This window comes from Anopheles coluzzii, chromosome 2 (genome assembly GCF_943734685.1).
Source record: "Anopheles coluzzii chromosome 2, AcolN3, whole genome shotgun sequence".
In the NCBI taxonomy this organism is placed as follows: Eukaryota; Metazoa; Arthropoda; class Insecta; order Diptera; family Culicidae; genus Anopheles; species Anopheles coluzzii.
In genome coordinates, this window is record NC_064670.1 from 5,818,694 (window position 1) to 5,846,583 (window position 27,890).

The 27,890-nt window shown below is 53.1% G+C and overlaps 2 protein-coding genes across 6 annotated transcripts; one reads left to right on the forward strand and one right to left on the reverse strand.

Moving 5' to 3' along the window:
• Nucleotides 1-5,180: 5,180 nt before the first annotated feature.
• Nucleotides 5,181-8,838, reverse strand: LOC120950793 (lysosomal alpha-glucosidase-like). Its single transcript, XM_040369105.2, has 3 exons — nucleotides 8,531-8,838; nucleotides 7,731-8,474; nucleotides 5,181-7,650 (listed from the first exon to the last, which is right to left on the reverse strand). Exons 1-3 carry the CDS (start codon nucleotides 8,649-8,651, stop codon nucleotides 5,732-5,734), a joined length of 2,784 nt encoding a protein of 927 aa, XP_040225039.2. The 5' UTR covers nucleotides 8,652-8,838; the 3' UTR covers nucleotides 5,181-5,731.
• A 591-nt stretch (nucleotides 8,839-9,429) lies between these two features.
• Nucleotides 9,430-27,412, forward strand: LOC120961637 (histone-lysine N-methyltransferase ash1). Of its 5 annotated transcripts, none has more exons than XM_040385525.2 (8): nucleotides 9,431-11,392; nucleotides 12,736-13,147; nucleotides 13,221-13,998; nucleotides 14,552-22,856; nucleotides 22,924-24,050; nucleotides 24,139-24,345; nucleotides 24,604-24,675; nucleotides 24,943-27,412. In XM_040385525.2, the coding sequence occupies exons 2-8, from the start codon at nucleotides 12,903-12,905 to the stop codon at nucleotides 25,108-25,110; spliced, it is 10,902 nt and encodes a 3,633-aa protein (XP_040241459.2). In that variant the 5' UTR covers nucleotides 9,431-11,392; nucleotides 12,736-12,902; the 3' UTR covers nucleotides 25,111-27,412. The 5 variants fall into 5 exon arrangements, with proteins under 5 accessions (XP_040241464.2, XP_040241459.2, XP_040241460.2 ...); XM_040385526.2 differs by having other exon boundaries at nucleotides 9,431-9,906; XM_040385528.2 differs by having other exon boundaries at nucleotides 9,431-9,686.
• Nucleotides 27,413-27,890: the final 478 nt, after the last annotated feature.

Sequence of the window (27,890 nt, forward strand, 5' to 3'; positions counted from 1 at the left end):
ACTGCAGCCGGAAGCAAAAGTTCCTATTGTTTGACAAATAGCAGCTGCCTAGTGAGCTAAACACTTTCCGTCCTAGACGACAACTCCGTCGTCTTCGTCTAGGTCAACCAACCTGCCAAAGGTTCACGATCCGGCCATCTGTGTATCCAACTGTCGCAACAGGAAATGCATGTAAATTTGGTTCAATTTACACCGCGACGTGCTGTTTTGTCGCAACGCGAGCCGGCAGCGGGCATGGTGCGAAAAGCGTTTTACGTAAGACAGATTGCATACCTTCCGGCGCTTTTGTCAGCTTGACGAACGCAAACAAGTCGGTTCGGTTCGGTGTGTGCAAAATCATTTTCGTGCAATGAAAAAAATGTAGTCCAGTGGCTTCCGTTAGGACAGATAATTGAAAAAGGACCTTGAAAAGAGAAAACTTTTGATGTGTGGAAAACTATTCCAATAATTACTATATCATTTATGAAACACGAAAGCTGAAATTATTTGGGTAGTTTGGTTGAAAATTTCAACATGAACCGTTCTAACTGAAGTAGGTTGAAGGGAAAGTGCTAATTGAAATTAAAACGTAATTATTATGCATTTACACGAAAATGGGAAGTTCACGAGTCTGTTGAATAGAATGTGTGAAACATTCGGTCCACAAACTTTAAAAAAATCCTTTTCTTCCCCACAAAAATATCATTAGTTTCCACGTAGAACTTCCCACCAGACGGCATTGTGCCAAACTTCCAAACCATCTAACCTAACTGAAAACTAAATGATACCTCAAACACCACACCATACAAAGCTTGCGTTGCTGGGCAGAAGGTATGAAATTAATTTTTCCATCATTGTGTTTGTTTTGTTCTTGTTGCCATTTTTAATTCAGTTTCGTTTTACCTTATCTGTTGACATTTGGCCTCCCCTCGTCACAACAAAAAAATACTCAATCCCTTAAGGATCAAAGCGATAGAGAAAGAACACACACACACAGAGAGATGCCTGTTAAACTCGAAACACATGGTGGCCACCAGCCATGTGCTGATACAACGCGTCCTACCAAACAGTACAAGTTAATCCAGATGGGAAAACCGTATCATGTGTGGCTGCCATTCGTTCAGCGTCCCTTCCTCCTCCCTGCTGCCATTCCATCTGTTTGGGACAGAGATAACGGAGCGTGAAAAATGGTGAAAACTGTGCTTGCCAAAAGTTTCCATCCATCCTCACTGCGGCACAAGGTAGGGAAATTGGAGGAGTGTGTTGTGCGTCTGTCGGGCAGAAAATGAAACACATTAAAAGTGAACAATTTAGAATCCCTTTGGTGTGTGTGCCAGGCCCCGCCGGCACGGTTTAATGGGAGAAAGATGATATTATTTATCGTGATGGGGCTTATTTTTGTTTTGCACATTTGCTACCCTGACGACATTCATTTTAAGACTTTGTGACGAAACGTGGCATTTAAAAATGTGGCATATTTTCAATACATTTTTGCTATGTTTTTAAATCAACCTCGAACATATCCATTCCTCACCTTCGCCATAACGGCCTCAGCAGCTCATTATGCAGCACAGCATTCCGCGTCTTCGCAGCGCCCGCCTCTCATCCACGTGTGATCAAAGCAGGCGTGTGAACACGCAAAACTTAACGAATGCGCCAGCGGAAACGGTGATGGCAACGATTTGCATAAATACGCTTCCTAATTTCACCATTCACCACGTTGAGCACTGTTGCTCGCCATTGTATACAGACCGCTCGTTGCACGCTCGTTTTCGTCCTCAAACCGGCACAAGGCACGAAGCGCCATCCCGATGTGTGCAGGCTGCCCTATCCTTCTAGGGAATGTTCCAAAGCAACACCAGAACTGGCAGAAATAAATGCCACAATTCAGCGATTTTGAGGCAACAAAAAGGGTAAAGTTCCATGCCCTGTTCCGCTTGGTGAGCGACATACCAGCGGTTTTGCCAATTATCACCTTTAATGTGTATGATCTCTGCCCCCCATCGCGAACGCTTTATGAAAACGCTTACGCTTTGATTTGTTCCGCTTTGTTTGAGTTCTTTTTTCCGCAAACTGTGTGGATCCGTACACCACCAGAGGAAATGAAATAAATGGAGAAAATCTCTGAAAAGAATTATTCATTTGCTTGCTCCCGTTTTTTCCCCTGCTGTAATTATGAATTGTCATTAGCGACTGTCTATTTTTAAACCCAACAATGTGCTTTTCGTTTCGTGTCTCGTGATGCGCTGCGATGTCAGTTTCCAGCCATGCCAAAGCTTCCTATATCTGTGCCAATGTGAAGCGGTGTGTACGTGATGGAGGGAAAAAAACTGTGCGTTACTGTAAAACAAAGTGTGCAACGGGAGTCTACATTTAGGCGCTTTTCGCGAACAGTTTTTAAATCCTTTTGGTTGATGATGCTGTTGCACTGCTATTTTACTTTGCTCGTTATTTTTCATTGCAAATGTTTTTTTTTTTACCGGGCAATGAAAAGCGTAGTTAGCTAAAAACACTGTTTCTGTATAATGTTTGTGTTCTTATTGTGAAGTTTTTGGTAACGTATTATGATGTGCAATGCATTGAAATACCTTCCGGGAAATACGCTGGAATGCCCTTTTTGGAATGTTGACATGTACATTAGTTACAAAATGAACCTACCACAGTAACAGCAGCATCGGCCGTATTGTATATGCAAATTCCACACGCTTGCAACATCAACCACGGTGAAACGGACCAAAGAGCGCAAACACAGCCTCAAATACCTCACGCACGGGCGGCTTTGGCTGACTTTAACACAATTCGTCGAATATCGAATCCCTCGGTGGAAGTATGCGCTTTACGCTCAGGGTTACACCACAACCTGGACCCACGCATCCACACACACACACCCACACACAATCTAAATAATGCAAATACAGCTCATGAACCGAAGCTGATGAGCAGCATCCCGTCAAAAGGCTGTCTGTCCTGGGTAACGATGTCCTCCGCCGAGTGTACTAATAGCGAATTAATATACCCTCCGGGCACCGGCGTCGAACGAGAGCTCAGTATCGTTCGTGGAAAAGCTGCTCCCACGTGGTGGGTTTCAGCTGTACCTTATCACCGTAGTAGCCGTAGTGCGTCCTGTACCTTCACAGCCACCTCAGATTGCCATCCTGCCATCCTGCAGTAGTCAGGTGCGAAGGTATGCAATAAAGGGAGCACAGGAGCGAAGGATACACGTTATTTAAATCCTAAACATTGGCGCAAAAAAAAGCACCCTCCAGTGGCATGCAAGGGGAACGGATCGTAAAATGCAACACATTCCACGGTGGGCGAAAAATGAGCCCTCAAAAATGAACCAATTATGAGGGCGGATCTGCGGTGCGCTCTGGGTGCGTTCGTGGTATTCGATTAATTTCCGCTAGATGGCATCAAATCCTATCACGTTACGCCGCGCTGGACAACGCGTACCGAGGTCCGGACAGCAGGAAGGACAAGGACCTTCGCAACAAGACATCGCAGCCAGGACCAGCAAAGGCAACGACAAGGACGACAGCGTGACAACCGTGGGCTGCGCTTGGGTGGGTTTCGTGTGTCTGCCTTGTCTGAGGGTTTACGGTAATGGTTTTGAATGAAGTTCCTCCTACCAACAGCAAAGAAGAACAACAAAAAAATCCCCATGACTCAAAGATGCGACTTCCAGAAGAAGAAAAAAACATATTTCATTCAGATTTCTCAAATTACAACCAGTTTTTCTCGTCTGCCATTTGGACCCTTTTGTGGAAGAAGTCGGCAAAAAAGTTTCCATCTTTGTCGAAATTGCACAACCACCCTTTGTGGACCAGGGTTTTGCTCCCCGTTTTTTTCGTTATTTCGCTCCCATACTAGCTAATTTAGTACATTTTGTCTTTGCTTACTGTTCTAGGCACGAAACGAGTGAATTCCATCGCTAAAGTAACCGTCAATCGAACGCGCGTTCTAAGAATCCCGTGATCGAGATCCGTCTGGAGTACCTTGACGGATTTCCACCCTTCATTAAAGTGGATGTGCAAAAAGAGAGGGAAAAAAACCAGGTCCCTCCAGACTCGTGTGCACGAAGGCCGTACCGTGGTCGGGTTCGAACTTGAACTTGTCATCCCATAGTTAACGTTTACTTTCATCCAGTCGCGGGGCTCTAGTCTAGTCACTCCTCACGCGGCTTATTTCCTCCAACCCAAAAGCCAGTCGCCGACCCACTTGTTGCTTTAGGACACGGATAACTCGCGCGAGACCCGCGACAACGACACGACCAACAGCCGAACGCACACTCAACTCCCCTCGCACGGTTGCGAGTGACGTTCTCCTTCGCCACGTGGTGAGTCTGCGCACGACGCTGGCGGTGCGTAATACGCGCGCAAGGGGAACATTCATTCAACTTGTAACCTTTCGCCATCCTCAACGCCCACTTTGCGCCAATGTCCGCACAGCGATCTCCGTTTGGTCGAGCAAATGTCCAGCCGTTGGCCCCTTTTGCGTAGGGATGAGCATTGCATTGCAACAGTGCCTTCTTCTTTGCGGTTGGATGGGGCGTTGGGGTTCTGGGGGAGTGGAATAGATATTTAAATTTTTATGAACCCTATATCGGGTGTAACGGTACGCTTCGGTATAAATTAGCTAACGAACCATATTGCTGAAGGCTCCCGGTTTCATTTGGGTTAAGGTAGGTATCTTTCCGCGAACGGTGACGGTTCAGCGTCCCTGGAAGGTGCGGACGCCTCGGGCGTTTTAGAGCAGGGTTTTGATGTGTGTCCATTTCGAAATCCCGATAAAGCACCCCGAGCACGAAGGTTCCAGCACAACCGTGAAGACAACTGTGTTGTTCACGTTCTGCCCAAACGGTCAGTCAATAATACGCCGTGTCTCCTGGGAGCTGGTGGAAAACTGCTGAGGCCATTCACATAAATAATGCATGCGTGTCCGATCGTACGCTGGACGCAATGACGGTGCTGCTACTTATCACAAAATGGTGATGTTAATTTTACTCCAAAAACCTTCCACGGTAAAATTTATATAGCTTTAATGAAACGTGTTTCGTCTGCCTGATTAATGCCTGAACCTCAGTTGCTGGAAAACATGCAGGGGCTCTTACGCCGTCAGCACACCTCAAGTTCGCATACAACGGGCGACAGCTATAAAGCTGCCTTTTTGCATATGCCATTCAAAAGTAAAGCCCCAGCAAGTTTAGTATAAAAAAAAGACTTTATTTCACTCGAATAGATGGTCGTTCATTCCTGGAAGTGCTTTGCATGTTGGGCGCCTCTTTGCACTACCTGTCCGTTCAAGGACCTCCTTTAAGGTTAAGTGCGGTTTGGATCAGAATATGAAGCATCGTGCGAGCGAACAAAAGAAAAAAGTCCACTAGCTGTTTCAATTAAATATTTTTCTCACAAAAAGAACATCTGAGCGGATCTGCGGATCACCGGAGAAGAGTGGAAGAAAAAAAATGTGCGAAATACACAGTATGTACTGTACACTTTGAGATAAGATGAAGCCTGGAAGTGGATTGTGCACGCTGAATGCATAATAAAATTTCCAATTACCATAACTGTGTGTGAGGGCGTGCGCGACTGTGTGTGTGGATGACAGGACACGGATGCACGGCGTTCAAGTACAGGAATTTTGAAGAACAATCACCGCACTGTTGGGGAGGAAGAAAGCGGCAGAGGAATTTTACGCCCTCCCACACTAATCCTTCGCCTCGCGCTTAGCCCGGCAGGACGGGTGTCTCTCGTTAAACGTCGTCCCCGCCGTACGGATCCTCCACCGGTCCCTTGCGGTGTTCGTTCGCGTACTCCACCCGCTTGTCTGGCTGGGCGCAAAAGTCATAGCCAAGGTCAAACAGCAACGGTTGCGTCGTGTTGGGATGCCCATACAGCTGCACGTTGCCAATGGTAACGTTCAGCGTGGCACCATCGGAGCAAGCGAGCTGCTGCGCCTCCGGGCTAGTTACCGCCGCCTTAACACTGATCGTAACACGCTCATCCAGATCGACGCCAAAGTCTAGCCGAAAGCCGGGCAGGAACAGTACCCGGCCCGCCATCGTACACCTCCACCGGCGGACATTGCACTCGAACGCACCGACCAGATACAGGGGCTTCAGGCGGGACAGTTCCGCCGTCAGTGGCACCGCCGTTCCGTTCTCCAGATCCACCAACTCCTCCACAACGTGCCGCATCGGGACGAGATGCCCGGGGCGCAGGAACATCGGCAGATCGGACTCAACCACCGCGTACTGGAGCACATCGTTGCCCGGCATCTGCTGGCCCGCCCAAAGCTCGTAGAACGTTTCCGGAAAGTAGATGGCGATCTGTGTCATCTGGGGAAGCAGTACCGGCGCGACCAGCAGCGCCTCACCGAGCATAAACTGCTCCCACAGGTCCATCGTGTAGTTGGCTGCCTCCTCGTAGTGGTAGAACATTGGCCGCAGGTAAGGGGTGTCCTCCAATAATAACAGAGTGTTCAGGTACTCGAGCAACGAGAACCGTCTCCTCAGTGCCGCATGCATTATGCGCTGTCCGAACCGGGTGAACTGGTTCGGTGTACGATCGGCCGCAACGCGCAGCAGGGGCAACAGTGAGCCGAACTGGTACCACCGGATGCAGAGCTCCTCGGACACGCTGGAACCGTTGGTTAGTGGTGCATTGCCACAGATTGGGGTGCCGGTAAAGCTGATGCCGACGATCGATAGGCCTATGCAGCGGTCCACCTCACGGCGCAACGAAATCCAGCTGGTGGAGATGTTGGCGGGAAGATTCGCTGCACGGGTGTGTATGTCATAGGCGGAGGTTACAACCAGCGTGTTTGATGGGTCAATCTTACGCTGGATCGCATCGAGCGCACGGACACCGATCATGTTGTGCTGGGAAAGGACGAGCTGGGAGTCGTCCGACAGTAGCGTGTTCCACGGTAAAAGATCTCCCAGAGTGTCGTTCAGTTGATCGGGTTGGTAAATCAGTTGCTTTACACGTGGCAGAGTGCTGTTGCGCTCGTCACGGGGGTTGGCTTCCTCCAGAACATACCCATCGGCTTGCAGGTTAAGCACACGCTGCCACTGTGCGTCCAACCAGTCGGTAAGATTCGCGGAACGGCTTGTTCGCCAGTCCACGTATACGGCGGTCCGGTTCCTCACTCGACCCTGGTAGGCGAGCTGATTCCCCGGGTGTCGCAGCAGTATAGCCCTCTCCCGGGCATCAATGAAGGTGGGATTGCCTCCGTAAGCTACGGTGAGAACCAGAGATGGGACAAACTTCTTGCCGGCATCTCGCAGAAGCTGCAACATTGACTCCGTATCCTTATCAAGAACCATCGTATCGGACAGCCAGAACATGTCGTTATGCAGACAGTGGGAATCGAACATGATCGTGTCGTTGAGCAGGAGTTCCAAATTCCGTCGCACGATCGTAAGATTGCGCTTCACCGACTGATCGCAAACGTGCACCCCGTACGCCCAGTACGGAGGGGTGTATTGGTTCTGAAGGATAGCCTTCGCTTGCCCATAGAGCAGGGAAGGCGTTGGTCCGGGCAAAAACTGCAAATCGAAGCTATCGCCCAACTGCGCACGTACGATAATGAGCCGGGAGCCTACGATTTCCACCTCGGTGAGGCCGGGCGCGTTAAATATCAACCCATTGAAGAGTTTCAGCTTTGCATCTGAAGAGAGACACGGACACTGTGTTACTACTTACAAGGCTTCCTGTTGGTATCCAGCCTCCCCTTGCCCAGTCACTTACTGTAACCCATCACGATCGGCACGGTGGATGAGTTCTGCGTGTTTAGTAGTAGATACTTTGACCCAGGTTCGAGATAAGCCCGACCCAACCCAAACAGTATATCCGCACCGAGGTGCAGTGTCCACTCGAGAAAGCCCTCCGTCACGACCAGTGGTCCACGGGCCGTAGAAAAGATCACTTCCTGGTCGATCTTTCGCTTCACCTCTATAAAGAACGTAGGACTGTACACCTGTACCTGCAGATCGGTCGTTTCTAGTCCGAGGGAGGCTTTCGAGGGTATTGGAGCATCTTTGGTTGTGTTTATCTTTGAAAGCAGAAACCGAAACCGGCCTCCCGTTTCCTCCGTAACGCTGACATCGAAGCGTACCTCACGCAAAGCCGCCTTATCGTACGGAGTAACCGGCCTGTAAGGGGACAGAATGGCCGGTTCTCCCACACTCCACTCGCTTCCGATGATGTACTGATGCTCGGACGGAAGTGAGTGATAGCAGGTGGCCAGACTGGTGTAGCAACAGCCCAGCAGGTGACACTCGTCCTGCGTCAAGGTGCTCGGATACCCGCAGGGGATGTGATACAGCGTCGGATGGCCACAGGTACCGATGATGTCGCGCTTGCCACCGTGGCCTATTTCCTTCGAGAAGAAAAACAGATACGCAAACGCTGGTATTACGACGCTGGCCAAGGCAAGCACCACAAACAGGCGTATCGTTTTGTTCAGCAGCAGAATGTGTATTAGAGCTGGCCCTGGAAGCAAACGAGGGACGTTGATGGGATGCACGCACTAAACTGTTGAGGCTTACTTTTATCAAACTCCGGAATCGCTGTCGTTTCGTAACCCATTTCCGGTGGGAAATTGTTCCCCGAACCGTACTGGCGTGACGTTTTTGTGGAGGCGGAATTTCCATCCTGCCGACGGAACATGGTCAGGTGTCAGACGGGGTGTCACTCACAGCTCGGGGTAGGATTAACGGGATATTATTGCGGCGTGTGCTTTAAAAATTCAATCAATCAAAGGCAATCGGTCGCTTCTGCACGACAGGTAGACGACGACAATAAACTAGTCACTAGCAACTGTGATTGGGTATTAATTACTTCCATTCGACAGATACTCACACCGACCGACCGTCTTCAAAGATAAGCTGCTATCAGCGCGGAAACATCACAACGATAAGGGACGGTACTGATGAAGTGGGACCGTTGCCGGTGCTGCCCGTTGTGGAACGTGTGTGGAGAAATATAGAGGTGGAGTATCGCGCAGGAAAGGGATTTTACATAGCTTAACAGCATGATCACATTTCAAATTGTTGAGGAGCATTTTCTCTTTCGTTGATGTTAATAAAACGTCGCAAAACATCGCAAAGAATTACGAAAAAGAAAACTGTACATTATCAGATTCCGGGCAAATATTGAATGAAAAGATAATCTTCACAACAATTTCCATTGAATTTTTGCAAAAGAATCCGTTGAAAATCAATCGATACAGGTGATTTTTTAAATTTATTCTTGGATCCGTTACAACGTCCCTTTCAATATGGCGCGAGTGCACCGCCACACAGCTAACCAATGAGCTAACCTGTCCGTCACGAATTTTGCGCGTTCTAGCCTGCTTGTACGTTGGTACGTATGCCTCTGTGTGTGTGCGTATGTGTTGGCGCGTGTGAGGGAAAGAGCGCGCGTATGCTGCTGACAGTATGGCACACACAGCGCCCGTCCCGTTGGTGTTGGTGAGATCGGCTGCACTCGTTTGACTGCGCGCTCAGTCTGACGGTGGAAATGAGAAAAAATATTTTCCATCGCGAAAGTCGCGCCGTGCGAATCGGGAAAGAAAAAACCGCGATCGGTGCAGCAAAAGCGGTCGAACGTACGTAAAACTGCATTCGAAGCCGTTCCCAGCACTGCAGGTTAGTGATTGTGCATCGTGCGAGAGTGTGCAGTTTTGTGCGGAGTTGAGAAAAGGTAAAGAGTTACAGCACAGCAGCACAGATTACAGTGGTTTTGGCAGCGGTCGAGTAGAAAGAAGAAGAAAAAGAAGGGAGAAGAAACAACAGCCCTTCGTCACCAGTGTGGTCCGTCGAAAATGGTCAGCAGGATGGGATGGAAAAAGCCGATTCCATCACAGACGGTGTGATGCGCTAGGCCTACTGTTTGTGCGGAAAAATCAGACGTGTGAAATATGGTGAGCAAAAGTGGTGAGCAGAACGGGGTTCGAAGGGTCGCCGTCACAACATGTCCCATCATAATTCTGATGCTCTGACGACACCAATCGGGAGGGTGAGATAATTCCAAATCCTGCTTACGGTGCTGAATACAGAAGCGGGGTTTTTTCCACATTCTTCATAAAAAGTGCATCGAAATCGACCGAAAATCGCGCGTGCAAAGTGTGCGGCAATCGAATTCGCATGTTGTTCTACCGCTCGCCCGTGTGTGCCAGCAGTGTGGTGTCGTCTTGACGGTGAGACGCCATTTTAGAATTGATATTTATACGTACACAAGGGGGAGGGGAGAGAATAAACGGTTCAGCTGCATGCCGTCTGTCGTCGTCTGTCGTGCGTAAGCGAAACGGGTGGTGAGCGCGTGTGTGTGAGTGTGTCGCTCCCGCAGTCGGGTGCATTTTACAATAAAGTGTCCGCGGAGTGGAGTAAATTTCGCCGTGAGCAAAAAGCCTTACGGCGGGCGTGATTTCCGTGCGGGGTGTGTGTGCGATGCAGTTCAGGTGAGCGAGTCGCATTATGGCGCTGCTCGGCCGAACGCACAATTTGGGATGCAGTTTTTGCAGCAGTACGGCGGGGTGAAAGTGTGTGGCAGATAGTGAGCTACAGCGCAGGAAGAAGATTGGCGAGTGCGAGCGCGAGTGCGTGTGTGCGAGAGCGAGATGAAACGACAAGCAGCAGCAGCAGCAGCAGCAGCAGCAGCAGGGTCGTTCGCTTGTCGCGATTGAGTGAGCGCGTGTGCGTGAGATAGAGAATCCCCCTTCCGTTCGACGGAGTTGCGAGTGTGTGTGCGTGCATGTCAGTTGTGTTGGGCCAGTTGGTGGTTTGTTTTGTTTCGCAACGTTAGAAGCAGACGGGGCAGCAGCAGCACGACGCATCTCAGCTCAGTGCCACGAAGCCCGGGCGGAGGTAACCCTTTAAACAAAAAAGTCGTGAATGAAGAAAATCATAGCGGGATTTGTGTCTCTGTGTGAGCAAGTGTAAACACACATCGGGAGTCTGCTGAAGAACGCCAGTCGATGTTTTGATGCGAGAGCAGCAGCTGGCATACAGACTGTGCCCTCCGTAAGACGCGTTCGGAATCGATCGTGGTGGGATTTGCGTGCATGAAATCGGTCAGTGTGTTTGTCTTTATCGCGAGTGTCTCTCGCAGTGTGCTGTGAAATAGATCGTAAAATCGTCAGTCAGTCAGTGTGCGGTGCGAGAAAATAAGCGCGCAAAGGCTGGTAATGTTTTGGTTGCTCCCAAGAGTGGTGTGCGTACTTGCTGTGTGTTGTCATCAGGCGTGTGCGCGTGTGTTGGTGAAATCTAACGCGCCAGTCAAAACAGGCGCCTTCGGTGCACACTACTACACACTGACGCAGTAGAGCTGTGTGTGTTGGTGTGTGTGTATGTGCGTGCGTGTGAGTGAGTGTGTTTGTGCGCTGGCACTGATTGATGTTCCATGTGCGGGTACGTTTATGTTTTTCCTACTATCCGTAACCCGTATTATAAACATTCCCCGCGCCAAATATATTAGAGAGTTTCGTGCGTTTTTTTTACTACCCGAATTTGTGTATTAAAAATAGATCTTTTTTTATTATCTGCCGTTTGAAACATGGTAATTCGACCGACGAAGCAAACAGTGACCACATTCCTTCACATCCACAGCACAGCACACGCACACACTGCGCCCTACCAAGCCAGCCCGAACCCGAACCCCGAGAGAAGAGGAATCGTTCACCCCAAAACGTGTCGTCATCACCGTCCACAGCCACAATCCCCTTAACTGTTATTATGACCCAAATAGTTTCCCACCGGTTTCCCACTGGTTTGAAGAAGTTGGGTTTGGAATTTATACGGGTTTTTTGTGTACGATCGTGTGGAAAGAAAGTGCACCGTTTGGTGTGCGTATTAGCATAACGTAGACGAATAATGGGGACAAATCGAGTGGACGAGTGCTTGTGGCAGAGTGTAGTTGCAGCGGTATTTGACAATTTCTGCTGGTCTGTCTAAATGTAATTTATTTATGTTCTACCCTTCGTTATGTGGCTGAAGACAACCCGTCAGTTTGTGTACGTGTTCACCCGTTGCTCTTCAGTGAAGAAGGCACGAGATGTGTCTGTAAACCAAAACTGAGTAACAATTGTGTCAGCTGCGAGAATGCCCAACCACCAGCCGCCTAGCCTAGAAACTCGAGCGAGGGTGGCTACGTGACGTAATCCAAGGACGAATGCTTATCCTCGACAATATCTCTCATCGGTCCTCTCGCTGCTTGGTCCTCGACCTTGAGCACCACACGACCTATCGTGCCGTGGCCGCCTCTCCACGCTCTTCGTCGTTCGGGGGGGTGAAAAAAAGATTTATGATACCGTCTTCGACCCGGTCGGTCCCTTTTACCACCGCCGTCGGCCGGACAGACACATGGAAAAAGAAGGCCCGCCACCGCCGGCTACCTGCCAAACGAGACGCATGGGCGGTTGCTGGAAATTATGTATGATGTATGAGGCACACAGTATCGGTGGGCTTGCTGGTCGGGCGGAAGAAAGGACACAACGTGCAGGACAACATATCTTTAGAAAACACTTCCAACGCTTTCGGAAGATAACTTTCATTGAGTAGGGATCACTTTCCTTTAGCAGATTGCTCGGTGTCATAACATAGCATCCATCATGCCCGAAGCGTAATGCAGTTTGGATGGAGGAAAAGGGTCGCTTCAAATAATAGGGATTATGTCGGAGATTTATTGCTAAATTAGATTTCGATATGGTTACTCTAAGGTATTAATTTGTTTTTTGTTTTTACTTTCATTGCAGATGCAAACAGCTATTACGAATTTAAAAAAACACAGTGAAGCTTTCACGAACTGCTTGTGAATTGAAGTGAAATAAGCGCAAGCTACAGAGAAGCACTCGTGTGGCGAAGTGCTCGTGTGTTCTATTCTATTCGCAAAACTAGCATTTTTCCACAGCCGCCCAGCAAAATGACCATCGTGAAAAGCAATACAGCAGACGCGGCTGGCACCAATCCGGCGGACAATGCCAAATCGCCGCTCTCGTCGTCGTCATCGTCCTCGTCGTCCTCCGACTCGGACGATGGCTCGGACTCGTCGAGCGATTCCGACTCGTCGTCGGCGTCCACGAGCAAAACCAGCAGCAAACAGAGCAGCGGCGGAGGAGGAGGAGGAGGAGTGCCACCAGAAAAACCACAACAATTTAGTGTTATGAGGTACGGCGACAAACGGAAAAAGATCAGTAAACGAAACAAACACTAATAACATTGATTTGCCATTCCCCAACAGTTCCGATAGTGCCGGACTTCGAATGAAAATAGCCATTCCTCGAAGCCAATCGAACGCGACACCAACGCCTTCACCGACAGCGTCGCTCGGTTCCAACCATCAGCACCAGCAGCTGATGCAACAGGACAGCCTTCCTGCCGGTGGCGGAGTAGCAGCTGATCGAAGGCAGAAAAATGCGGAAAACGTTCACGGCGGCGAACGCGCATCGCCCGCCGGATCCTCCACGAAAGTGGATTCGTTCAAGGACGGTACCACGAAGAAAGGATCCAATGCAGCAAAGAGTGCCATGGTGGCGGCGGTGGAGGCGAGTTCAACTCGCGCTAGAGCACCTCCACTTTCAACCGCCCAGCAGCGCGTGTCGAGCGAAGGCGGTGGTAGCAAAGCGTTAACGGCAACGGCTGCCTCGCGCAAGCAGGGCAGTAGAATGCTGCCCGACGACAAACGGGAAGAGCGGGGCAGAACGATGCACACCAAGGCTAGGAAGCGTCGGTCGTCATCGGGCAACGATGGCAGCAGTGCGGGTCGCACGAAGAAAAGCGTCAGTGAAAGTGATTCCAGTTCGGCCAGCTCGTCCTTCTCGTCCTGCACGAGCAACAGCGATAGCGACACGAGCAGTACCGCTGGCGACAACAGCAATCATCATCAGCAGCAGCAGGACGATAAGGCGAAGCAAGCGGTGGGTGGGGGACGCCATGCAAGGACAGCGGCGTCAGCGGCGGTCGCGTCTGGGAGTGCTATCGCAGCTGGTAAAAAGCAGAAAATTCTCAAGCGAAAGAAGGTATGTTTTTGGTTTTATGCGTACCGGAGGGAGTAGGTCAAGCTTGAAAAAACTGGAGCAGTTTATCGAGAAGTTTGTTAGACTTAGATGCATTCTTGCGGATCTGTTGGAGGACGTGATTTGGGTTATTGTTTAATGTGATTTTTTTAAATATTTAATCTTAGATAAACTCAACACAATCATGATAGAATTTTAAATCAGTGCGCTATTAGTTAAAGCCATAAAACATGTTTGATTTGCCTTTGTGTGGCTGTCATTTCAAAACCACAAACGACCGTGCGATGAACTCATATTCGGATGCAAGCGGTTTTGTACGTGATGATTTAATGACCGCGAGGCTTTTTAAAACCACATAACGGGGACACATATGCAAATGATAAAATGTGGTTTTTCTCTCAACATTTGTTGCCTAGAATAACCTTTATGAGTTGTGATAATTTCGGTTAAGGTGGTCCTAACGCACATTAAACATTAAAAACGCACATTTGTATACTTTAAATGTACTTTCCAATCGATGGTTAAAATAATTCCTCTTCCTTTCTTTTCACTCCAGGCCAGCCGAACCGCTACATCCAGCAGTAGCGATGAGGAGGACGAGGAAGATCTGCCCAGCGGGCGCAGCGGGAGCAAGAGCGGTACGGCGAACCGGACAAACGAGTTCACCTCGTCCGACTCGAGCTCCTCAGACGAGGACGGCAAAGCATTCGCGGCAATGCGAACGAAAGCGAAGAGCTTACAGTCGACGAAGGGCAGCGGCAAGGACGGCAATGGTCTGCTAACCTTGACCGATGGCAGTGCAGGGGGGCTGCTGCTAAACCGGCCACCCCTCTCCACGTCCACACCGGCCAAACAGCACGGTGCGTTTCCACCGACACTCGGCGGTGGCATGTCGTCGGCCGGGGACGGTGGGCTGACGGCCGAGGGCGGTTCGTGCTCGAGTGACAACGAGCTTCCGGCGCTAGTCAGTGCAGCCATTCGGCGGGTGGAAAGTGGTTCCGATGCCGAAAGTATCCGGGGGTTGTCCGCCCCGACGCAACAGTACACGTCCAGCCTGTTGCGGGATTTCGTCGTAAAGACGCAAATGCTTGGCACGGTTGGTGGCGGCGGCGCGGGAGCGATGCCGGCGGGTGTGAGCGGATCGGCTGCCAACAGTGCCGGTGGTGGTGGTGGTGGAGGTGGTTCGCCATCCTCATCCTCCTCGTCCTCATCGTCGTCAGGCTCGTCCTCGTCGTCTTCCTCTTCCTCCATGGAGGAAGGGGCAGACCCAGCGATAGGAAGCGCCGGTCCAGGCCCGGGAGGTGGTGGCGGTGGTGGAGTGGCAGCATTTGAGTTGGATGTCCGCAAAATTAAGACTGAATCTCCCGTACCTTCAACGTTGCCGCCTGCCTCGGTGGGCCGTAACACTCCGCTAGTAAATGGGCTTACCACCGGGGGCATGAAAACGACGGACCTGCCGGTACCAGCCCCGGCACCGAAACGTCGTGGTCGTCCTCCAAAGTCAAGCTTGCAAGCAGCACCCGCCCCGCCACCCGCAGCCCGACCGACCGGTTCGTCCCGGTCGGTCACCATTCCGACCGTTAGCGAGTCGCCCGACTCGGGCATTCTGTCCACGCACAGCTCCACCGGTTCACCGAAGACGGATAAAACGAGGTCGGCGTCTCACCTGCGATCGACGGTGGGAGCGACCAGTTCGTCCACCTCATCGCGCCGCAGCAAACTGGAAGCACGGGGAAGCGCTTCGAGTGCGTCGAGTGCCATACTGTCGGCCGGTGGAGCGGCGTACGCTGCAAACTCGGTCCTACCCGCGCCACCGGGAGCCGCCGGGAGCGGAAGCCGAACGTCCGGCGCCGCCGCGTCGTCCTACGCGCTCACCTCCTGTCTCGATCGCAACACGTACGCTACCGAGCGCGTCCTGTATCCTCCCCGGGGGCCGAAGAAACGGGGCGTCGGGAGACCGCCGAAGAAGGACACGGCAGCGCATCAGCAGCCAGTCGGCGCCGGACGGGGAGGCTCTGCGAACGATCCGGCCGCCCGGTCGCAGCAGCAAGCCGAAGATCGGCTCGATCCGCACTGGCAGAAGATCGATATTAGCAAAAAGTTTCACGAACCACGGCTCAGCGGGTACAAGAGCGACGGTGGCCATTCGACGATCTGCTGCAGCAAGCGGCTTGCCTCGCAGAGCGGCTACATCAGCGACTATGGCGGCGTTGGAGCGAGCAGTGGGCGCAGCCGGCTGTCCGGCTACAAGTCGGACTTTAGCTCTCGCTCGAGGCGCAGCTGCAGCCGGGCGGGAGGCTACCGCAGCGACTACGGGCGGGCGAAGAGCTGCGGCTATCGCAGCGACTGCAGCACGCGGCATCGCAAACAGGTGCGGCGAAAACGGCGCAAGAAAATAGGCAGCCATCAGCAGTCGCAGCAGCAGCAGCACCATAACCAGCACGACCATCAGCATCACAACAACAATCTCAGCGATCGGAAAAACTACAACGCGTCGAGCGATGGGGGCGGCGGTGGTGGTAGCACCAAGTCGGCCAGCGTTGGCGAGCTGGAAATAATGTTCATGGCGGGGTTAACGCTGGGTAGTACGAGCGACGAAGATAGCAGCAGCACGAGCAGCAGTACGAGCAGCAGCAGCGCGGAGAGTCGCGAGAGCTTATTTACGGACCATTCCGGTGTAGATCGTGGTGCGAACAGCAGCAGCGGAGCGGACAAGGTGAAGCGAGCAACGTCTGGCAGGGGAAGGAAAGCGAACGTGGCTACCACCAAACCGAACGCAAAGCTTCCGCGAACGCCCCGAAAACCCACCCCGCCGAAAACTGTCGCAAAAGGGCGTGGAGCCGCAAAAGCTCCCCGAGGCAGACCGCCCTCCAGCACGACGATCGATCGGAGAAGGAAAGCGAATCACGCAAAGCACGGCAGCAACAAACTCGACTCGGACGATGAGGACGAGGACGAGGAAGAAGAGGCAGAGCTGGTGGTAAAGCGACGGTTTGGTGACCGCGTCCGGACCAAACCACTGCAGCCCGCCCCGAAAGACCCGCCGACGAAGCCTTCGGTCGCTGCGACTGCTTCCGTCGCGCTGAAGCAAAAGTCGTCCGCGCTGGTGAAGAAACCGGGCCAGCGTGGTCGACCACCGGGCGTGAAAAAGCAACCGGGTGGGACGGGAAGTACGGCCACAGCCGCCGCCCTGCCCGCCGGCAAAACGCTTGGAAGTTTGGACGTTCTGCTCGCGCCGAAGAATAGCACCGCTCCCGTGCTGCCGGTCAACAACTTCGACCGGGTAGTTGCGTCGATGAGTGGCAGCAACAAGCAGCAGCCCGGGTCGAGCGAAGCGAAGAAATCCTCCATCTACACCTTCTCCAGCACGACCGTCGCGCCGAAGAATGCTTTTGCCGCGTTTCTGCTGCGTGGTGCGGCGGCCGACGATGGCGCCAAGGACGACGCGGAGGAAGGCGGCCGGCTGCTGGGGGTCAAGAAGCTTCCCCTCTCGAAAGCGAACGTGATCAAGAACTCGGAGGAGTGCAGCCGGCGGTTTCAGAAGTCCACGTCCTCGTTTGCGCTCGGCGGCATTGCCGGTTCGGTCGATCTGCTGGCGCGCATTGCCGACGGGACGATCCCGAAGGCATCGCCCACCAAGTCGGTCTGCTCGAAGCGCAGCCGAAGGAAGAGCTGCGCCAGCGACCGGCTGGAGGTGATGTCGGTCAAGAGCTACGGTGTGATTGGCAGCTGCGGCAAGATACGGCAGCGGCGCCTGAGCACGATGAGCCGGTGCAGCAGTCGTTCGGCCGGCTCGAGGCATGCGGCGGCCAGGATGAGGCGGCGCAAGAAGCGGCTACGTTCGATGTCGGTGGCACCCGGCACTACGGCGGAGATGGTGAGCGGAGGTGGCGGTGGTAATGGTGGTGCTGCTGGTGGTGCGGCCAGTTCATCCGGGCTCGATTTGAAGCTGAACGTTGAGATCGATCGGCTGAGCGAAAGCTTCAGTGGCATGTGTCGCATTGTGGGTGGAACGGTTAACAATGAAGCTGGCCAAGCATCGTCCGGCGCTGGCCGATCAGTAAGCCCACCGGAGGAGGCAACGGCCACGAATGCACCTGCCGCCGCAACACCAACATCGGGCAAGGGACACCAAACGAAGCGCTCGGTGAAGAAACGGAAAGCTTCCGAGCATGTGACGGATTCCCCCTCGACAGCGGGTGGGGCAAATGCACCGGGCGGTGGTGGTGGAGGTGCCGCTGCGCTAGGCAATGGTGGCGGAGCCGGTGGTGGTGGTGGTACGGGCAAGCGGCGGAACAAGAAAACCGTCCCAACGCAGAGCCCGGACGATCACAAACTTCCGCTCAAGAAACGGCACTACCTGTTGACTCCTGGCGAGAAGGGAAACAACAGTGACAACAACAGTGGAGTGGATGAAATGAAGACCGGTAGTAGTGCGGGTAACGGTGGTGGTGTTGGTGGTAGTAGCGCTACTGCCGCTGGAAGTAACGTCGATAATGGAAATAGTTCTACGAGTGGCGCTACGGGGTCCGGTTCCGGGTCAGCAAATTCAAGCTTCACCGGCAGCCATACCGTGTTGAACCCGTGCGCCTTTGCGAGTGGCGCGAGATCATCGGCCAACTCGGCAGCGACTGGGTCTTCCATCTCGGGTGCAGCCACCAAGGCGGTGACGCCCAAGAAACGGCATCTACTGAAATCCCCCGAACCCGGTCCCGTCCCGACCGACACCGAGCTGCAGCTGCAGATTAAGTCGAGCGATTCTCCGCTGACGATCGTGAATGGAGGTGGAGCGTCGGGCACGGTGGGCGATGCAGGAAGCTCTCCGTCGGACGGACATACCGCTGGTCGAAAGGCGGCTGTTGATGGCGCTGTTGGTGGAAGTCCCTCTAATGCTGCTGGACAAGCGAATCCTCCAGTGGCTGGAAGCAAGAAAAAGACCAATCGCCAGCAGGAAGGATCGTCGATTTCGTCCTCGACCGTCAGTCGGGAGCGGCAAGCAACGGGAGCTTCCGGTCAACCCGGCACAACGAGTGAAAATTCAGCCGGGCCCCAGCATCGTTCAACGCCACCGGCACGGCCATCGGTTATACAATCGTCCGGATCGGTGCATCCTGCCGCCTCTTCTGGTGCGTACTCCGCCTCGTCTGCCGGACCACCGCCAGGAGTGTTTGAGCCAACGGTCGATCTGGAGCTGGTGATACCGCCACCCTCCTCCATACCGTCGCTTATCGCAAAGGTTGAAATGCTCGATTCGCCTCGCTTGGGTGGCAAAGACGTTGCTGCTGCCGCCGGTGCCATTGGGTCCTCCTCCTCTGGCTCCTCGGGCAATGTGGCCACCAAGCTGGAATCGGAGGAACTGCAGGTGCTGACGGCTGCCCAGCGAAAAGCGGCCGGGCTGGGAGCGAGCAGCGCATTGCTGGCGACCATCTCGACCGCGTCCGCCTCCTCCGAGAAGGTGCTGGAGAAGCTGCTCACCAAAACCGGCGCCCATCATCTGCTGATGAAGAAAAAGCGCAAAAAGCCCAATCGCACTGGCTTTCCCACGGTGAAGAAGAAGAAGAAGAAGCTGCCCGAGAATGACCCTCTGGATGATGGGCTGTCGGTGCTGGATTTGAAGCCGGAAGTCGGGCCGGATCTGTTCGATTCGTCCAACCTAACGCGCCACGTACCGTCCGAGGCGGAAAAGACGCGTATGAAGGAAAGGCAGCAGCAGCACCACCCTTCTACAGGAAAGCATGCGGCGTGCGATCGCGTACCGAAGGAGGGCGAACCGACGGACTGCTTTATCGAGCGACACACGGGCGTTGGGCGACCTCGACTGTCCGTGGTAAGCCTTGAGAAGCTGCAGGGCAAGCTGCCTCTACCGGGAGGAGGTTCTCGCGACGTTGCAACGACACCGCCGGCGACGGGAGGCCGTGGCCGTAAGTCCGTGATAAACCCACTGGCAGCGGAGCATCAGTTGGCGGCACATCGCTCGAGAGGACTCAGAGACGAACCGCCGGCAGCTGCGGCCGGCACAGTAGGTCGCAAAGGCAAGAAGAGACAGGAAGCACCGAAGCCACTGCCCGAGACTGCAGTCGGTAAGCGTCAGAAGGCTTCGATGGACACGGAAATCCGATCGGCAAAGGAGCGAAACCGTAGCAAGAGTGTGTCGGTTGCGTCGGAGCAGCTGCCCAACATTGTGCGGCTGAGCGAAACCCTGTCCAAGGGTGCCGCGGCTAAGGAAAACAAGGAAAACAGCCGTCTACCACCCGGGAGGCCTCCTTCGGCAGCAAAGCGAGCCGGCAAAGAACCCGCCACGAGTGCGGAAACATCGCCGCAGGATGATGCCGCCGGAGTCATTCGCCGAACGCGCAGCTCCTCGGTGGCGCTGGATCCGTCCGAGGTGAAGAAATTGCACCACCACCACCAACACGATGCAGAGCATGAGTCGGCCGGAAAGGGAGCGTCCCAGTCCAGCACACCGGTGCGTCCCCATTCCGGCGGAATTGCCGCACTGCACAACGAAGACTCCACGTCACTGGACTCGATGCCGCTGCTGAAGCGCCTCCATTCGCGCTCCATCTCGCGCATGCAGTCGGTCATCACGCCGACGGTGGTGATCGAACCGATTGCCACCTCGCCGAAGACACCCGGCCGACCGAGGGGCCGGCCGCGCACAACCTCACCCATTACGGCAACGGAAACGCCCAACTCGCCCACCGCCACTGCCGGACCCGGTCGTGGACGGCCTCGGACGGCGCTCGCCCTCACTGGCAACCCTTCGGCAGCGTCCATGCAGCGTACGCCCGCCTCTCCGCTCTCCTCGCCCAGCCCGACGGTGGCTGCGGCCGAGCGCACCGCTGGCAGAAAGAAGCAGCGACTGGACGGTCGCAAATCGGTGCCTCCCGGCCTTGCCGAACCGATCGAAAGTGCTCGTCTCGCGACCAGAGTGACGGCATCCAAGTCGGTCACGCCGACGCCTCCGGTGGGAACCGTGATTCCGACACGGTTGAAGCGCGGCAAAAGCGATGAAACGCTGCGAGCCCAACAGCTCGAAAAGCCCACCAAGAAGCCGCGAAAGGAGCTGCCGGGCTCGGCCGAACCATCGCCGGAAACGGCAGCCCATCTGTCCAAGCGATCGGCCATCGTGTCTCCCATCGTCGAGCCGGTCGATCCGGAGGAAACGGCCCACGTGTTGCAGCCGGCCAGCTCGACGGAGGAGCTGGAGCACGATCCGCTCCCACCGGACGAGGGACCGTCGGATTTCCTCCGGCTCACCGACACCCCCTCGCCGACGTCTTCCGGTGAAGCGCGGGAGCTTGCGATGGGTGGTGCTGCGGCCGGTGGTCGTGGTGCCGGCACGAGCAAGAAGCTGCCCCGCAAGAAGTACATTACGGCGGGCCTGTTCTCCGACTGCTACAAGGACGACGGTACGACGGGCGGGGAAGGCCGTTCGGGGCCGAAAACGCCCCCGGAAACGCTGCTCCCTCCGCCGGCCTACTGCGAGCGGTTCCTGCGCCGTACGGTGCGCGACTTCCAGCTGCCGTACGATCTCTGGTGGCTGCAGGAGAACGGCAAGCTGCCCGGCCGCAACTCGGTGCCGAGCTGGAACTATCGCAAGATCCGCACGAACGTGTACTACGACGTCAAGGCGAACCCGTCGACCGACAACAACACGCAGTGCAACTGCAAACCGGACAGCGGCTGCCAGGACGACTGCCTCAACCGGATGGTGTACACGGAGTGCGTGCCGGAGCAGTGCCCGTGCGGCGACCGGTGCCGCAACACGTGCATCCAGCGGCACGAGTACGCGCCCGGGCTGGAGCGCTTCATGACGGAGGAGAAGGGCTGGGGCATCCGGTCGCGGGAGCGCATCAGCAAGGGCACCTTCATCATGGAGTACCTCGGCGAGGTGGTGACCGAGCGGGAGTTTAAGGAGCGCATGCGCACGATGTACCTGAACGACACGCACCACTACTGTCTCAACCTGGACGGTGGTTTGGTGATCGACGGCCATCGGATGGGCAGCGACTGTCGCTTCGTCAACCATTCCTGCGCACCGAACTGCGAGATGCAGAAGTGGTCCGTGAACGGGCTGTTCCGGATGGCGCTTTTCGCTATGCGTGACATTCCGCCGAACGAGGAGCTTTGCTACGATTACAACTTCAGCCTGTTCAATCCCTCCGAGGGGCAACCGTGCCGCTGTGGCTCGGAACAGTGCCGTGGGGTGATTGGGGGCAAGTCGCAGCGCATCAAACCGATCCCGCTCGGTTCTTCGGGTGGCGGCGCTGGTGGCCCTGGAGGCACCGGTGGCCAACGAAATGGTTCCGAAGCGGGTGCGGACACAGATGCGAGCAAAGCGGCCGGAGCAGATGGTACGGCGGGTGGCAATGGAGCGAGTGGAGCGCTGGTGGTTGAGTTGAGTCCACGGAGTGCGGCCCGATCGCGCAAACGGCAGGCGAAGAAGAACCAACCGATTGTGCACCTGAACGGTACGCCTCTGCCCACGTTCCATCCACCGTCGGTCAAGGAGCGGGCACTGATCGCCGAGCATCATTGCTTTTTGCTGCGCAATCTCAACAAAATCCGCCGGCAGAAGGAACGAGCCGCGACACTCGCATCGGCCGGCGGCGGTGGAAATGGTGGAGCGGGTGCAGCTGCGACCGAGAGCGGTGGCCAGGGAGCGGCTGCGGGAAGTGATCAGACAGCGGGCGGGTCGTGTAAACCGTCGCTTGCGTCGCAAATCTCCGCCTTGCGCTGTCCGCGCAACATTCGCACCCGTGGACTCGCCTTTGTCGAGGACGATCCGGAGCTGGAGAAGACGGCCCGCATTGCGGTGGCGCTAAAGGATATTTGCACCGAAATTGCCACCTTGAAAGGTAAGTCTTGCATGCCGCGAGAGAGTGAAATACAATCGACTTATGGTGCTTTTCTCCCCCTTTTTAGATGATAAAGGAGTGCCGTTTATCAGCAAACTGCAGTTGCCATCGAAGAAGAAGACGCCCCTGTACTACGAGCGCATCCCGAAACCGATCGATCTGGCGCAGATCGAGACCAACATCGAGCAGGGCGTGTACCGCATGCCGAAGGTGTTCGAGGAAGATCTGCTGATCATGCTGAGCAACGCGATCAAGTACTACGGCATCAACTCGCCGGAAGGGATCGCCTCGGAAGCGCTCAAATCGCACTACTACACCTGCAAGCAGCAGCAGGTACCGAAGCTGCAGGCGTACATCGGCGAGGAAAACGAGCTGCTGCGCGGGTTCGTGCCGAAGAAGGAACCGGCCGAGGATGCGGTGCCGCCGAAACCGAAGCGCGGCCGTCGCCAGGAGCAACCGGAAGACATTATCCGCTGCATCTGCGGGCTGTTCAAGGACGAGGGTTTGATGATCCAGTGCTCCAAGTGTCTCGTGTGGCAGCACATCGAGTGCACCAAGGCGGACCCGGCGGTCGAGAACTATCTGTGCGAAAAGTGCGATCCGCGCGAGGTAAACTACGAGATTCCGCTGAACGAGTTCACGGAGGAGGGCTACCAGTACTACGTGTCGCTGATGCGCGGCAAGCTGCAGATCCGCCAGACCGACACGGTGTACGTGCTGCGCGACATCCCGATGTCGCCCGATCCGAAGAACCCGAACGCGCCGGTCCGCAAGCACACGTACGAAACGATCGGCAAGATCGAGTACAGCGAGTGTGACATCTTTCGCGTGGAAAGCCTGTGGAAGGACAAGGAGGGGCGGCGCTTTGTGTACGGGCATCACTATCTGCGGCCGCACGAGACGTACCACGAGCCGACGCGCCGCTTCTACCCGAACGAGGTGATGCGCGTGCCGCTGTACGAGGTGATACCGATCGAGCTGGTGGTGGACCGGTGCTGGGTGCTCGACCCGATCACGTTCTGCAAGGGCCGGCCGGTCGACAGCTCCGAGCCGCACGTGTACATCTGCGAGCTGCGCGTCGACAAGAGTGCGCGGCTGTTTTCGAAGATTTCGCGCCACTCGCACCCGGTGTGCATGAAATCGTACGCGTTCCACAAGTTCGAGCAGAAGCTCAAGATAGCCAAAACGTTTGCGGTAAGTAATGATGAGTGTGGCGGCTGTGCAGCGGCGTACGTGCGAAGGACAAATCACTGATTCATTGTGCTCTTTTACACATCAACAGCCGCATGATCTTGGTTCGCTGGCCCATCTACTGTCGATACGGGACAAGCAAAAGAAGGGTTCGAAGAAGGACGACGGCAGTGGTGGACAAACGTCGGCCGGATCCGCTGCCGGCGGGTCGTCCGGTTTCGGTGGAGCCGGCGGAAGCCATTCCGGTGGTTCGAAGAAGATGACACCGATCATACAGCTGTTGCCACCGCCACCGAAGGTAAGTTGTGAGACAGTGCGCGAGCACGAATCATTACGCTTAATCTCATACATCTCATCTCATGTGTAAGGGTTTCACGATGTAATTGAATCCTTTTAAAGGATCATCTTCATTCACAATCAGTCATCATCATGCCACTGCCACTGTTACATTGCCCGCTCATACCATTGTGTTTTTATATGAAACGCGTGGCGTCAACCTTTCCTTGATTGTTATTTTTTTCTTTCTCTCTATTTGTCTCTCTCCTGTATTTCCAAGACTGGCTTGAACACAGACCGTACCCTCGCGGTTCAGCCTCCGACGGGTGGGGCAAAGCCGACCAGAACAAAGGTTCATACAAACATAGTTCGATAAAGTAACGCTTTTTTACACATAAAAATGACAATTGGCTTCTTAAAAAGGATTCTAGATCAAACTATTGATCACCAGCTTCTTAGTTGTGCTGGTGTAAATAATAACTTTGCTTTCGCTCTTTCAATAATGGTGGTCACTGGCGATCCAAAGAAGAAAGCCGCCTTTTCTGCCTCATTCTTAGTGCTTGTCCCATCAAAATAATGTTTACATTTCCCATTCTTTTCCTTTTGCAAAACCCCACAGACGCTAGCGGAAAAGCGCAACCGACTGGAGCAGGTACTGGCACGGCTGATGCAAAAGCTAACGCTCAACCCGAACGCCCTGCCGGTGGTGGACATATCGTACCTGCTGACGGGACGCGGGGCACGACTGCGACGGACCAACAACTCGACGCCGGTGCCGATTATTTGAGAGTGGGTTCGCAAGAGGAGAAAACGGCGTCGCAAATGGAAGCGTTGCTACGACTGAGCGTCGTACGGTTACGGTTTTCAGGCCGCGTTCGTGCATTTTCTCCTCGCCGCCAACACTACTGCCACCGAATAATGGACCGACGGCATTACAAACAGGCGAGCCGGGTCGCCCACGGGGTTTCCGCCGCAGTAGGGGGAGAGTTTCCGCTGCTGAGGAAACCGCGCTGGACGATCAAGGCTCGCGGAAGCGACATGCAGCAGCAGCAGCAGCAGCAGCAAGAGCACCAGCGAGACATGTGCATGATTTTATAAATACTTTTACTTTGTTGAATTATTTTTCGACCTTCGTCAGTATGCTGACGGTGGTGCTCTTGCGCATCGTTGCGGTCAAGCTCGAGGAAGCTGAGCTGTTGGCGAAATTCGCCGCTATACTCACACCTGCATACGTACTATACACGCTATACACATGCAGCACATACGACGCACGCGGGATAGATGGTACACCCAACATACTCATACAATGCTTACACTACACCACCACTCCATGCTGTACCTTTATGTTTGTATGTTATTTGCTATTTATTATTGTTAAATGCTTCTTCTTATTCATTTTAACGCGGATACACTATTTTTTTATCCGCTATAGGGGTTAGGTTTGTTGGCATTTTTTTTCTTCTTTTCTTTTACGAAATCATTTCCTCCCCCCCCCCCACGGAACGGACGGGCGTAAAAAAGGGGGGAGCGGCAAAAGTTCGGCGCTCTGTTTGGATTTGTTATTTATTTGTACGAATGTAGATATAAATCTGTCCCGGATTATCTGCGCCTGAACTTTGTTTTGTTTTGTTAATAGAGTGCTAGAGGAATTTGTTCGAATTATTATGCATAGATGATTACAACCATTACGACTACGATCAGTAGTAGCATAGAGAGAAAGAGTATAGAATCGATCAGATCATGCAAGATCGATAGTATGAAGTTTTTTTTCTCTGAATTCTTTGACTTTAACTTTCTCCTGTACCTTTATCTTTGGTTTAACTGTAGTCAGATAAGAAACATATGCACACACACACAGAGTCGAAGGTGTGTTTTCGGTAAAAATCTATCCAAACGTAGAAGTGGATATTAAAATTGTATATAGGAAACCGGAAACAAAAAAAAAAACAAAAAATGGCCATCAATGAAGCCAAAAGCATGCCGGGGAGGAGGTGGGTGCGCGATCGACAAGCAATGCAATTAGATTTCCTTCCTCTGCCGGCGTATAAAATATGTTGCTGAGACACGTAAAAATCTCCCTTTTTGCAAGCACACACACACACACACACACACACACTGTCAAATCAGCGTATCGAATGGACTGGATAATTATTAGGTATAAAAAAGGCTAGAGGGGCACATATATATATTAGGGATATGATAGTGTTGTAAAAGAATTCACAAGAAATGCATCTATTTTTCTGCCAATAATAAATACCCACTCAAACATACTGGAAACAGAATAATTCACACACCAACCTTTATATGTGTATGTATATGTAACTGTAAGCTATAGGATAGGATTACTACTACTACTACTACTACTACTGCTATGCGAATACTAAGAAGCACTGGAAAACGAAGGGAACGAGGGAACATAAACATGAAATCACAAACAGATACAAAGCATAGATTTTTAATAACTTATAATGAATTAATAAAGAAACGAATTCGCGAAGGAAAACAAGTTGAAACGCTAAGCAAGTCAACGCACCTTTATTAACCTTTAGGCAGGCTGACGCAGAAGAGTAAAACCGGGCACGCTTTATTTGAGGGATTTCCAACACTGTACAATGTAAATGGTACAGCGAAGCAAGGAACAAGAACAGAAGGGGAGGGAAGGCACAGGCCTCTTCTGACGTGAGAGTTATCGTTAAGCTCTGAGACACGATCATCTTTATAATATGCTTAATATATGCTAGTTTAAATTGGATGATTTGATAAGTGAGCGAGAGGCTTTCGTTGCGAGAGAGAGAGAGAGTGAGGAGATAGAGAGAGAGAGATAATGCGTAAGAAGGGAAGGGTGGGAGAGAAAAAAAATTAAAAAGGATAAAACAGGAAACCGTGGTGCTAGAGAGGAAATTAATTACAGATAACAAAAACACACACACAGACACATATGCAATTGCAGAAGCACTGAATTGAGACACATAGACACACTGACCCCACAACATGCAGTCACATACTAATGTTCTACTATTCTCTGGAAATAAAACACAAAAACTCCCCTCCCCGTTTTTGGATCTTTGTTCAGAAGTGAATTAAAGGAATGTATGTTTTCTTCTTTCTTTTCTGACTAAGAATCAGACTCATGTTAATGTGAAAGAACCACTTCCCGATGTAAGAGTTTGGTGAAGCACTAACGCGTTCTTAGAAGTGTAGAATGAGCTGGCAGTCCCTTTCCCCTCTAAACAACCGACGGACCGACCGATCACCATCGCGAGTTAATAACGTCATCAAGTGCGCCGATCGCGCTGCACACACACGGCAGTGTCGTCACCGATTATGCATATGATCGGTTGTTTTGCTGACTGATCGCACGAGTTTTGGATTACTCATCGACATGATGGCGGCTGCCACACGATCCAGGATTAAGATCTTGCCATCGATAGAGATATAGGCGTGATTGGATACACACAGAGCGAGGGAGTCTGAAGCTGACTGTGGAACCGACCTGTGCTAGTGCCGCAAACGTGAGCGGAGGCAACCTGCCATATTTAATATGCAATTGCATGTCCTCCCTCCACC